This window comes from Xyrauchen texanus, chromosome 20 (genome assembly GCF_025860055.1).
Source record: "Xyrauchen texanus isolate HMW12.3.18 chromosome 20, RBS_HiC_50CHRs, whole genome shotgun sequence".
Classification (NCBI taxonomy): Eukaryota; Metazoa; Chordata; class Actinopteri; order Cypriniformes; family Catostomidae; genus Xyrauchen; species Xyrauchen texanus.
In genome coordinates this window covers 36,580,637-36,594,214 of record NC_068295.1, presented here as the reverse complement: position 1 = coordinate 36,594,214, position 13,578 = coordinate 36,580,637, and the positions used below count along the sequence as shown (strand labels likewise).

Genomic DNA, 13,578 nt, shown 5'->3' with positions numbered 1-13,578 from the left:
ATTCCCTCTTTTTTGTTATGTGATTTCCTCGTAAGTTTTTGATAAACTTCGAGAAGAGCGTAAGGAAGCGTGATCAATTTTCTTCGTTGTGTGAGATCCTTACTTTTATAAGAAGGATTGTTGCGAGATATTTCATAAAAAATCTCCGTCGTCTTTTTTGGGGTTTGTGATTGAATCAATGCAATTTTTTTCTCCTCTTTCTCTATTCCTCTTCTTTCTTTGCTTCTTTGACTAAAATGCTTTACTAACAATTGACACTGCAGCATTTTTTCTTCTTTGTTTTTCTATTTGATTATTTGAATTTTGTTTATTTTGTTTACAGGTGTATATTTTTGTGTGGTTTCAAAAATGGGAAATAAAATAAATCCACCTTTATTTAATGAATCTCCGAAAGATTTTATGGATAGAAATAATCAAGCCTTTTTTACGGAACCTTATCTATCAAATTTAGCTGGCTGGTCAGAGGGTAAAATACAATTAGATCCATTTCCGTGTGAAGGATCGTTTAAAGATACAGACATGACTGCAGCGAAAGACATGATTTTAGGAAATTGGGGTAATCCAGAATGGGACTTTGATTATATGACACAATCCTATAAAACTTGGGCAATGATGAAAAAGTACTGGGATCGCGGACCTGACATAGATAAAGCTGCTAAAAAATAAAAAATAAAAAAGGTCGTAAATTTTCTACTCCGCGGGCTGATCTCAGAGCAGATTCGGACAGAGTGGTGAGTGTCACTCAGTCAGTCTCACAGCCTGAGGAGAAAGACGAAACTTTCTCTCCCCCCGCTCTCCCTCCGAGTTATGAATATTTTCAGGCTCCTTTAGCGTGTGCGCCCGTAAAAAATGAACTGCATCATGATTTGAAGGCTGCAACTGCAATTCCGTTCGTGGAAACTTCAGAAGGATTTAAGGTTCATACGTTGCCTTTTGCTGATGTTATAGCTATCACCACGAATAATTTTTTAACGATGTCAATTGATGACTTTGACAAGCGTTTACGTGAGCTTTCCTCTGCTGGAGCCTTTGCTTCCTTCAAAGAAAAAACTCTAATTATGTTACAGGTTGATGCGGCTCAGAAAAATCCGTTCTTTCACACAAAAAAGCATGTTAAATGTTATTGCTGCGGTCGATCAGGGCATCTTGCAAAATTTTGCAGACAAAGAACTAAGCAACAGTTTAATACAAACCAGATGTGTACACGCTCAAATGTCTATGACAGAAAACCCCCACCTTCGTTTTCTCCTAGCCACAGACAGAGTGTAAAAAACATCAAGGAGATATATTCCTGAATGGAATCGCGCCTGACGGTGCGAGAGCAAAAATCTGAATTTTCAAAACTTTCGATGCAATATCCAAATAAATCAAATGTTTTGCCATTCCTTGAACTAAATGTTGACCATAAACCTACATGTTTTAATTGATAGCGGCGCTTCGGTGTCCTCGTTATCTTCCGATGTGTACTCAGGCTCCGTCACGGGAAAGAAAATTAATTCTGTAGGGATTAATAATGTTCCTGTGAAATGTGAATTGACGCCCACCTTACCAATTACCTCTAAGGATGTACCGACATTGTTTAAAATGCATTCATTTGCAATTATACCGAATTCACCATTCTGCCTGTTAGGTAGGGACTTGATGCATAAACTTGGTATGAAATTGAATTTTGATGCTAACTCTTTGACACTTCTGTTCCCTTCAGTTTTTTCTATTACAACCGACACCGGAAGTGCTCTTGTGGAAGATTCGTCTGCAACTGTGCTGATACCAGAAATTTCGGGAGTCAACCCTCAATTGTGGGCGGAACACAAGGATGACGTAGGGTTAATAGATATCCAGCCCTACAGGGCGATTTTGATAAATACTAGGCCTGTGTTTCATAAACACCCGCTTTCAAAGGAAAAAGAGGAGGGGCTTAAACCTCTCGTTACTCGATTTTTGGAACAAGGCATTCTGGTGCGAACTCATTCACCTTATAATACACCAATCAATCCAATTAAGAAAGCTAATGGTACTTGGCGTTTAACGCAAGACCTAAGAAAAATTAATGATTTGATCAAACCACTTGCTCCTATTGTACCAGAAGTTCAGGCTATAATTAATTATATTCCTTCAGAACATACATTTTATTATGTTATTGATTTAAGCTCCGCATTTTTCAGTATTCCTGTTCATCCTGATACTCAGCCACTGTTTGCATTTTGTTTTCAGAATTGTCAATATAGTTGGACACGTCTCCCTCAAGGGTTCAGAGATTCTCCGGCTGTTTTCTCCGCTGTAGTGCACGACACACTGAAAGATGTCAAACTTCCTCCAGACACCTGCCTGCTGGTCACATGTGTGCTGCTGCCACAAAAAAAGAAATTGTTTGCAAAGTCCTGGCTTGGACATGAACTGTCACAAGGCCAAGTTCGTCTGTCTGTGGACAGGATCAAAGCCATCGCTACATTTAAGTATCCATCCACGCGGAAGCAAATGCAAAGCTTCCTGGGACTGGTCAATTACTGCCGCCTGTGGGTGCCTAATTGCTCCATGTATGACAAAATCCTGCGAGAAGTTACGCTGGGTGACAAAGACGATATTACATGGACAAGTGAGATGAATCAAGCATTCAAACATTTGCAAGCATCACTCTTTAAGGCCGCCTGCCCTTGGCCTACCCTGTTACACACAAGACTTTCATCTATACGTATGCGAAAGTGGGGGCACAGCCGCAGCAATCCTGGCCCAAGAGCATGGGGGCACTTTTCGTCCAATAGCTAATTTATCTAAGACCCTTGATTCGGTCGCTAAGGGACTTCCGGCTTGTTTGCGTGCAGTCGCTGCTACAGCAATCATGATACAGGATGCTGAAAAGGTGGTTTTGTCACATCCTCTTATTGTACATGTTTTTCATCAGGTAGGAGCCATTATGCATAATATTTCGACTCAACACATGACTGCCCAACGCCGTTCTGGCTATGAGGCTATATTGTTAGTTACTGCTAATGTAACGTTGAAAGTAACTTCTGTTATTCATGGCCCTACTGTACATCTGCATAGGTTGCTGACACAAGGTGAATTTGAGAGCGACGACCACGACTGCCTGAACAGGATCCAAATTTCGACTGCTTGCAGGCCAGACGTTTCCACGTCTGTCCTGGAGGAGGGAATCCATTGGTATATTGATGGATCCTGCTTTAAGCCAAACGACAATACATATTTGTGTGGTTATGCTATTGTTGAATTGCCTAATAAAGTAATTGAAGCGTATTCACTGCCACATAAATCAGCACAAGTCGCAGAACTGATTGCTTTAACAAGAGCTTGTCAATTGGCAAAAGGTCAGTGTATCAATATATATACTGACTCCAAAAATGCGTATGGCGTAGTCCATGATTTTGCTAAATTGTGGGAGGAAAGAAATTTCAAAACCTCCGAAGGAAAACCAATTTCGCATCATAACATTGTGGCCGAGCTAATAAGTGCAGCACAGCAACCATCGAAGCTTGCTGTAATTAAAGTAGCTGGTAACAAAACAGGTGAATCTGACGAGGCCAAAGGTAACAGATTTGCGGACGAAGTAGCGAAATGGGCAGCAAAAGAAGCAATACGTAGTCCGCATGTAAATGAACAAAACAATGAAGTGCCGATGATGAATTCATCGTTGATTAATGATTTAGATGTTAAAATCTTACAAGCGAATCCTACTCAACATGATTTGACTCATTGGGCAGCCAATGAAGTAAAACCAGATCAAGTTGGTATCTTAAGAGATAAACAAGGTAGAATCGCGCTACCAGCATCTACTGTTGTAATGCTGTGTAGACATTATCATGGTGTATCACATGTGTCAAAAGAGAAAGTGATATAAAATTTGAATCAATCATACTGCATTGCGAACGTTCGAAGAAATACTTTGTTGATATTGGATGCTTGCCTGGTGTGTGCGCAAACAAACAGGCACAAGGCAATCAGCCATGATGCTTTACCGCATCCTGAACTTCCTTTACAATATTTACAGATCGATTTTACACACATGCCTCCATGTGGAAATCACAAGTATTTGCTCGTGATTATTGACCGATTTACTAAGTGGCCTGAGGCTTTTCCGTGTGGAAAAGAAGACGCAAAGACAGTAGTGAAGGTTCTTGCCAAAGAAATTATACCGCGTTTCGGTATTCCAACTGTTATAGCAAGCGACAATGGAACTCCATTTGCTTCTAAAGTAACACAGTTATTAGCTAAAGAACTTAGTATTAATTGGCATTTTCATATCCCGTATCATCCTCAGTCTTCGATCAAACGTGGAGCGTTTGAACAAAACGATAAAAGAACGTCTTAATAAAGCGTGTCTAGATACGGGCAGAAATTGGGTTGATTTATTGCCTGCCATATTGACGGAAATGAGAATGTCTCCGTCAGCCACTACAAAACTGTCTCCCTTTGAAATTCTCATGGGTAGACCTTTCCCGACCCCTTGGGTCAGAGGTCGCGCTGGCAATCTCTCCACAGGTGACACGGAGGTGATCATCGCGGATTATGTGGGTTTCCTCATTAAAATATTTAAACGACATAAATAATGATATTTCTCTCCTCTGCCTGCAGAAAGTTCTACTCATTTGTTCCGAATCAGCAGGTTCTGTTGAAGTATCTGAAACCAACGGAGTTAGGTGATCCAAAGTGGGCCCAACTACTGTACTGCCGGTGACCCAAGCGGAGGTGCTGACTGATCTTCAACCACAGTGGATCCACGCAAGCCGCGTGAAGCTTGCTCCAGAGGAGGGCCTTACTGATTCAATGTGAGCGGTGAAAGCACTGGAGGAGCTGAACACGCAGCGCCAGTGCCCAACCGGAATCTTTGAATTAGGAGGACCTGAGGAGGAACCTGGAACAGTCAACATGAAAACATTCCTACTGACACTGCATAGGGCAGGTGTTCGGTGCTTGCCTATGCCCGTTCAGTATCAAAACAAAAGCAAGGAGTCACAAGTGTAATTCCAATTCCTAGAAATAATGTATAATGGTTTATGTTTTATGGTAATATTAAATGAAGATGTTTTTGTTATGAAGGTACGGGTAAACACCCAGAAACAAAGGTAACAAATGCTATACATACATCCTGGGTCACATTGATGATGATGGGAAATTCATGAAGGTATGAAAGGAAATGAATAAGTTGAATAAAGAATTAGCTGATAACGTCAGGGAATATGGGGACATTTTCCAATGTGTTTGGGTGGTTTCGCACCCTGAATGTCTTCCATTATATCGATTGCTGTATGCATTCTACTTATGTTATTATTTGGCCTATGTTTGTTACAATTACTAATGATTTTGAAAGAAATGTCTGATTGAAATATGTTTCATGTATTATTATGTAATAATGGACATACTGAGAATCATGTAATGTGATAATTATGTTATAATATAACGTCATTATCAAAGTGGGCACTGTTAGAAATAGGTATATCTCAGCCCTGTCCAAGAGAGAAATGCTGAGTTGCTGCATTCCATTCCGAATACATTATCAGACATATGTTTCATGTTAGCATGGAGCTCTCTCTCTCTCTCTCTCTTCCTCTGTGTATACATTGTGTTGTGTGTAGATTGTAATAGTGTGTATGCCAGAGGTCCGAAGGCTCTCAAGGAATATAGGAGCCATCACCATATGGAATCGTTATCTGTGATATCTGAATGATGTAATGCGTGTTCTCATTGGATAACACTGTAAACCTCCCTTTTAGTTTCGCACTATATCTTTGAATGCAGGACTTTAGAAGAGCGAGCTTTTCTATTCTTTATTTCGCTCCCCAACGTTGGATGTTTTGTATTGATTTGATTCACGACTCAATAAAAATCCGGAGAGGAAAAAGGCACTGAGGTTTAGAATATCTTATTTCTAACAATTACCTTTTACATTTTTGTTTCATAATTATTTTACTTTTTTTTTCTAAAAGCCTATAATAATCTGTTTAATGGCAAGTTAACATTTTAACACAATTTGACCAGTCATGCCCTGCTATTGGTGTGTTAAACTGTATATGTCCTATAATTATTCATACATTATTGGGCATAATTTTTTGTAATGGTGTAAATGTTCAAAAGCACTTTACGTTAAATTGACTTTCAAACATAAACCCATCGTGAGAAATGTTCATTGGAGTGTGACAACAAGCCCCGGTCTCTTCTAAATAGTTTTTTGGATTATAAATTACCGACAAAGGCTCTTGGGCTTGAAAACTGATGAATAACATTTTGGTCTGCAGTAGACCATGGGATCCCAATCTTTTTTGTCTGTCAAGCTCTCATGTACCAAATTATTTACTTGAAACAATGAACATGTACTATAGTATTCTTTGAAGTACTTAAGATTATAATGTAAATACCAAGTTATACGAGTATTGTAATCATTCAGTTCAATATATCAAAATACCACCACATAAAACACCACAGTATGGTCCCATCAGTGGCTTTTATAATAATAATAATAATAATAAATATAATATAATATATATATATATATATATATATATATATATATATATATATATATATATATATATATATACATTTATATTTCCATCTTATAACAAATGTTTTTTGCACAATAATATATGTGAAAGATCAGATTCAAAATGATCAAATTTGAATAAAGCTTAAAGGTGCACTGAGTACATTTCTATTCACATCAGAAAATGAAAAGTAGCCTACACTTCTGAAAAATATTCACTCACATGAAATGAAGACAGTAATATCAGTATCCTAATAAAAGTGGTTTTATTTTACTCAGAGAGGGTTGACTCATGGGGGCCGACATGTTGAGATCATGAGACCAGCAAATGTAACTTGCTTCATCATGATAATGCTCCTGCTATTGAATGCTTGATTTGTGGAATAAGTCAATCATGGCTGACTATTTGGCTCTTGCCAGATACCTAATCTATGCAGATTGATGACAGTAAAAACACTGAGTGTGCCTTTAAAAAGTCAGCCTCACAATGAAAATGGTGTTTATCACATTAATCAAGGCCAACCTTTTGACATGAAACAAGATTAGGGATCATATCATAGGGTTCAAATAAAACCCAGAGCCGTTATAAGAAACCAAGTAAAAATATTAACTTTGTATTGCTAATAGGATTAAATTCAGTTGAATTGATTAAACACCTTTGAATAACTGATGTGATTTATTTCCAGTGAGTTTATTCAATGGAGTGGATTCTTTCCTTTGAGTATTGCAAACAGTAAACATTGTTTCTGGGAGCAGCACTTCTCATGTCCCTCTTTTACTTTGAATAAACCACTTTTGTTGTAGCATTCCACTCACAGAATAACATATCAAATATGTATGGAACTTTGTATATTGTTTTATTGTTTCATTAATATTCATTCATGTATTCTGAGCTTGTAATTTTTGAAGTACATTATTGCTTTTATTATAAAATTGCAATGAGATCATATGTACAGAGTTCTTAGGAAAGGTGTGTCACATTAATAGCTCATGCAAATGTGCTTTTGCAAAACATTTCCATATATGAACTGCAAGTCCATTTCCATAATCCAGCAGATTAAGCAATCTTCACAATCCTTAGAGAAAAAGGAAACATATTTATGTATGGTACACAAGACAGCACACATCACATCAATATCAAAAACAAAAAATTGAATCCGTTACGATGGCCCCAAAATATATTCGGAACCTAACATCAACAAAAAACAGGTGGCACCTGCAAACAAATGTTGGTAAGATTTCTTTTAGGACTAACATCCCATTTCTGAACCACTTTTGCAATGACTCAAGTGTTGTCATGGAAGTATGAAGTCAGTTCCCCTAAAGTATACAAGTGACTTTGAGTAACCACAGTTGTAGTTTATCACATTAAAGGTGCACTCAGTCATTTTTTTCCTCGATTTTTTTTAGATCCTTAAAACATGAATTGTAATTTTGCAATATATGTGGGAAATCATGAGCACTCACATTAATAAGACCAGTCATATCAGAAACCATATAAAAGCTGTTTTATTCTATATGGAGAGGGTCCGCACATGGGGGGCGGCCATGTTACAATCACATGACCAGCCGAATACTACTCACTTAATCTCAGCAATTGTCCTGTTATTTGACACTTTCACTCACTGATTCAAGTAATCATGACTGACTGTGAATATTACATTTCTACAATGACATCTGAAACTGAAAACTCTTGATGCTGCATCCAAGCCGCTAGGTGTCAGTGTATATCCAAGATGACACAAAGACGAAAGTTACTGAGTAGCAACTTTAACTATGGACATGTCTCACTAACATTTGACAAACAAAAGTGTCCACCAAATTTAGTTTTGTAAAGGGTTACACTTAAAAAAAATGTACTATTTTAAAATAAATGCTCCTGTTGGCCTACGTTACTTTTAAATCTCTTATGTTTGGCTCAATGTAGTTTCTCTTTTTCTTGATTAAACAACGAATCCTAATCCTTAAGTATAAAAGGAAATCATGGAAACACGTTGATTCTCACATTTACTTCGATGAGGTACTTTTTGCTTTGGGAGGTGGCGGGCCACAGCACTGCACCTTGGGAAAGTCAATGTCTTTTCTCAAAACTGTGGGACGCAAAACGTCAATGTCCCGTTCAAGTTGCTCCAACAACCCGGTGACGATATTGGGCGAGGCGTGGAAGTCGACGGAGAAGTATCCGCCATGCGTGTGGCGACAGTCGTGTTTGGAGATCTTGTATGGCAGTCTTCGCTCGCCGAGGTTCTCCAGACTCCGGACCACAGCGCCGCGCTCGAACAGGGTCTCCACCGTGCGCCGCAGGACAGCCGCAGACTCTGGCCTCTGCATCGCCTTCAGGATCACACACAGCTCATACCTCGGCATCTTTAGATATGGAAGGTCCAAAGAGTTTACATCAAAGACAATTCAAGAGAAGAACAAATGTCTCTGAAAAGAGACTTCAAATGCTAAACGGGTGTCCTCTTGCCCTAGAAGCGACTTCTTCTGGTTTTTGTCCGCTTAGTCCTTAGGATCACTACCGCCACCTACTGTACATTTTAAGTCCTGCAAGTCCTGTAAATTCTAAGTCCTGCAAGTCCTGTACATTCAAGCTCAATCCACAGCTTTTGTGGCATAATGTTAATTACCACAAAAATATTTTTTATAAAAAATAAAGAAGAAGAATTATTACAGTGAGGCACTGTAATACATGTCAATTTTTGGAGGGTTTAAAGGCAGAAATATGAAGCTAATAATTTTATAAACACACTTACATTCAGTATTCTGTAAAAACTCAGGTATAATTTGAGCTATAAAGTTTTATGGCCATTTTAGGGTTTACATCATAACGTCATCATCATGGCAATGAAGTTGTAAAGTTGAAAATAACTTTACACAGAAATGTTAGGAAGTAATTTAATCAAACAAAAATTATGTTAACATGCGTAGTGTTTACGTCTTGTGGCTATATTTTATAAACGGTTTGGCCCCATTCACTTCTATTGTAAGTGTCTCACTGGAACCCAGATTCCTCTATCTTTCTTTATATAGAGGGACAAATCGAAATACATTTTGTGGTAATCAACATTATGCCACAAATTCTGCAAGTTAAGCTTAACTTGTATTGAACCCAGAATATTCCTTTAAGTCCTGCAAAACACAATCTGCCACCTCATTCTGAACTACATCAACATAAGGCACTCAAAACAATGACACCATTACCCCAACTTCTTTTAATATGTGTTTATATGTGTTTCCATTTACAGATCTTCTCTATCTGATCTTTGTACTTTTTAAAGTAAAGAAGAGCCTGAGCATATTACCACCTTATCTGCTCTAATCTGTTTAACCCAATGCAAACCTGGAACAAATGCAGTTATCTCTGCAGTATAGAGACAGATCATTTTAATCTATTGATTCAAGGGACAAACACTCAAACACAAAGACAAAGTAATGTTTTGATTATTTGGTCCTTTAGGGTAGGGGCTTTTAAACCCCAAATTTGATGATCCATTGCAAGGGACCCCCTTCCTAAAATATAAAGGCAATTTTTCATGTATAAAGCAAATGTTGAGAAAAATAGTAAGCTTGGTAATGTAAAGATAGCATGTTTGCAAAATGCAATAATGTGCTTTTTTATTGTTATTGTATTAAAGCAGAAATAAACCATTAAGAAATGATTCCTTTGTATTATGTTGACTCAACTGATCTTTTTCTTTCCAATATTAAAGTAATTTAAGATGTACAAACTTGAAGAAAAACGTTTTATTTCATTTACTCTTTAACCTGATAACGCCACATGTTTCATATTTGATACATAACTTTCTAAAGCCTCTAAACATCATCATCACGATGTGTATGAGATGTCTACTGTCTCTTGGTGAAAGTTTTCATGCTGTACTGGAGGTAGAAGACCCTGCAATTTTCCAAAACAGCTACCATCATGTTTTGATGCTCTAATTTTTTTAATGTGAAATCTTTGCTGATTTTGAAGTAAAATTAACAATAACATTTATTTTGCCACTGATATTTCAAAATTAGTATTTATGAATTTAGCAAAATTAAGCAAAATTTCATGTGCTTAAAATGTCATTATTTTGTAAAAAAAACAGGTTTAAAATGATTATTTCTGACTATTATTTCATAAAGGCTATATGGTTAAGCTTTATTTGTATAAAAGGGCTGTCGAACAAAAACTTTTATTATATTATTCATTGTATAACTACATGTTTGCCCTATGTTACAAAAAACAACTTGCCTTAGGTGGTTTGAAAAAAGAAAATATCGATATTTTACTTTGTGTGGTTCAAAACTACTGATTAAACTAGATATGTCAAGTTTGTCAAGACAAACTATCACGTTGGTCTGACAAAACCATTCTAAATGTTTCAAATGTTTCAAATACATGAATTTTGTACAGGTTTTACAGAAAGAAAGAAAGAAAGAAAGAAAGAAAGAAAAAGAAAGAAAGAAAGAAAGAAAGAAAGTAGAAAGAAAGAGTCTCTTGCAGCAGATTAAATGGCTTGTGTTTAAGTTTTTACAGCTGAAGTTTGAAATTACGAACATTCCAAAATGGACTTGTAGCTCATTTAATTATTCTGTCAATGTTATGTAGTCTAGGGGATTTTTGGACACTTTTAAAAGGCTTGCCTTTGCAGGGCTTTTCAATGGAAGAATAATAATGCTGTAGGGTCATTACAAACCAAATTACCCCCTAAAAAAATAACCAAATGACCACTGTTTTTGAGCCCCAGACCTTTCAGCCATTCAAAGCTCTCACAATGGAGGGTAAAGTCTTTGAAGGAAACAGGTATGATCCCTTCTGAATGGAACGCACCCCATCATTCAGATGAGTTGAAAGTATAGCTGTTTCTCACCCACTTATATTGCTTATCGCTTCTTGTATGGCTTCAGAAGAAATGGATTTAACCTAAGTCTAAGTTAAGTCTAACAGATTAATTTTATGTTTCCTTTATGTGATTTTTGGAGCTTCAAAGCTCTGGTCACCATTCACTTGCATTGTATGGGCATACAGAGCTTAAATATTCTTCTAAAAATCTTAATTTGTGTTCAGTAAAATAAATAAAGTCATTCACATCTCGGATGGCTTGAGGGTGAGTAAATGATTAAAGAATTTTCCTTTTTGGGTGAACTAGCCGTTTAAGTGTTTGATAACAATTCAAATATTTAAAATACTCAAATAATTAATAATGTATTATGGCCCCTGTAAATATATTCATTTTGTATGCATAATTTGAAGTATTTACACTGAGTTTATATTATGTATAACAAATGTTAAAATGGTACTTCCTCTTTAAGAACCGTGGCTGTTCAGCGAACCTGTTTGCGGTTTCTGTACCACATCCGTGCTGTGCGTTTGAACTAATCTGACTGTACATCATAGAACAGGTATTAAAAGAGACTTAAATAACTTAAAATAGATTGTGTAGATCTCAACTTTAAAAGATAATTGGACCGGAGGGGCCCTGAAAGAAAATTGCCCCCGGGACCCTTGCTAATCATAATCAGCCCCTGCACATGGGAATTATTGAACAATAACCCCATAAATTATTAGAATTATTAAATTAAATAATAATAACACAAGGAGGCCTTCTGTCTCAGTTCTGAGTGGGGCATCTTACCCCAAGGATGTATATTAAACTTTTCACTTCAAAATAAATACAATAAACATTGATTAATAGTACTTTATTATAAGGCTACATTTGATAACATTAGTAAATGCATTAGGTATCATAAACGAATACAATATTTATTCATCTTTGTTGATGTTAGAAAATAAAAATACAAATGTTCATTGTTAGTACAGTTTTAGTTCATGGTGTATTAAAGTTATATACCTTTGATTTTTCAAAATGTGCTATGTTTAAATTAACATTAGCCAAGATTGCTAAATGCGTAAAAGTATTAGTAATAAGTATAATATACCTTGTGACAAAAATTATTTATGGCCTATGATTTATGACCAAATTGGTGTACATTTGACCTTTTGATTCTCCATTTAAAGTCCTTTCACAAGCTCATCCAAAACGACAGTGTAAGAAAGTTGACAAGCCCCCTCCGGTGGGTGGGGTTTAACCCCGTGGTTAAGATTAGTTCACAACATTTTAGGAAGCCTGTGTGTTTTTAAAGTATTATTTACTGTAAGCGTTTAGCTGTAGCGCTAACAAAATGTCTTTAATGAAACGTTGAAAATGTGTTTTAAACTAAATGTAACAAGTTGGCAAACACAACAAAGTCACTCTAAAATTATAAAAAACTTTAACAACATTCACTAGAAAATACAGTATTTTAGCAAACAGGTTTATTTGACTAAAACGCAATAATGTTTTTTATATAGATTTCTGACGGTAAATCTTTAATAAAAAAGTTTGTTACATTTTTTATTTTAACTATGAGATTCTAAAACAAAGACTGCGGTTATGCAGCAAAACACACATTTAGTTTAAATATGAACAAATATTTTTTCTGAGTTATATTACTAAAACACGATAAAACATTTCACGTAATTTTAGATGAATCTTTACATGTAACACGTGTTGTATTGAATTTTCAGTTCAAAGACCTTTCACGAGATTATCCAAATTGATAAGGCGTTTTATTTATTTTTTGGTCTAGACTTTAAGGCGATGATGACTTTGTCAAGGTGTTTTGATCTGGGGTTCATGGGGGTTTGTCGCGATAAGCCACAACAAGATTTCGAAGTGTCATTTACTGTAAAATCTTTGATCTCTGAATATTTCACAACAAAAAAAAACGGGGGTGGTATATTTACAGTCCTTTTATGTAAATGATTCAGTACACTATCAACTATACCAGTTGCTTTATTCAGTTCTAAAAGAGTTTTTAACTAAATATACATCCAAGAATTAGTTTACCACCTGTATAGAAGGACTGATCGCTGTGAATTTGATATTATAATGATACTTGTGCATGTGTGTGTGTGAGTGTGAGCGTGTGTGTGTGTGTGTGTGTGTGAGTGTGTGTGAGAGTGTGTGTGTGTGTGTGTGTGAGAGTGTGTGTGTTTGTGTTTGTGTGTGTGAGAGAGAGAGTGTGTGTGTGTGTGTGTGTGTGTGTGTGTG

The 13,578-nt window shown here is 36.5% G+C and overlaps 1 protein-coding gene across 1 annotated transcript; it reads right to left on the bottom strand.

Moving 5' to 3' along the window:
* Positions 1-7,338: 7,338 nt before the first annotated feature.
* Positions 7,339-8,985, bottom strand: LOC127660353 (28S ribosomal protein S6, mitochondrial-like). Its single transcript, XM_052150483.1, has 2 exons — positions 8,502-8,985; positions 7,339-7,572 (listed from the first exon to the last, which is right to left on the bottom strand). The coding sequence occupies exon 1, from the start codon at positions 8,861-8,863 to the stop codon at positions 8,504-8,506; it is 360 nt and encodes a 119-aa protein (XP_052006443.1). The 5' UTR covers positions 8,864-8,985; the 3' UTR covers positions 7,339-7,572; positions 8,502-8,503.
* Positions 8,986-13,578: the final 4,593 nt, after the last annotated feature.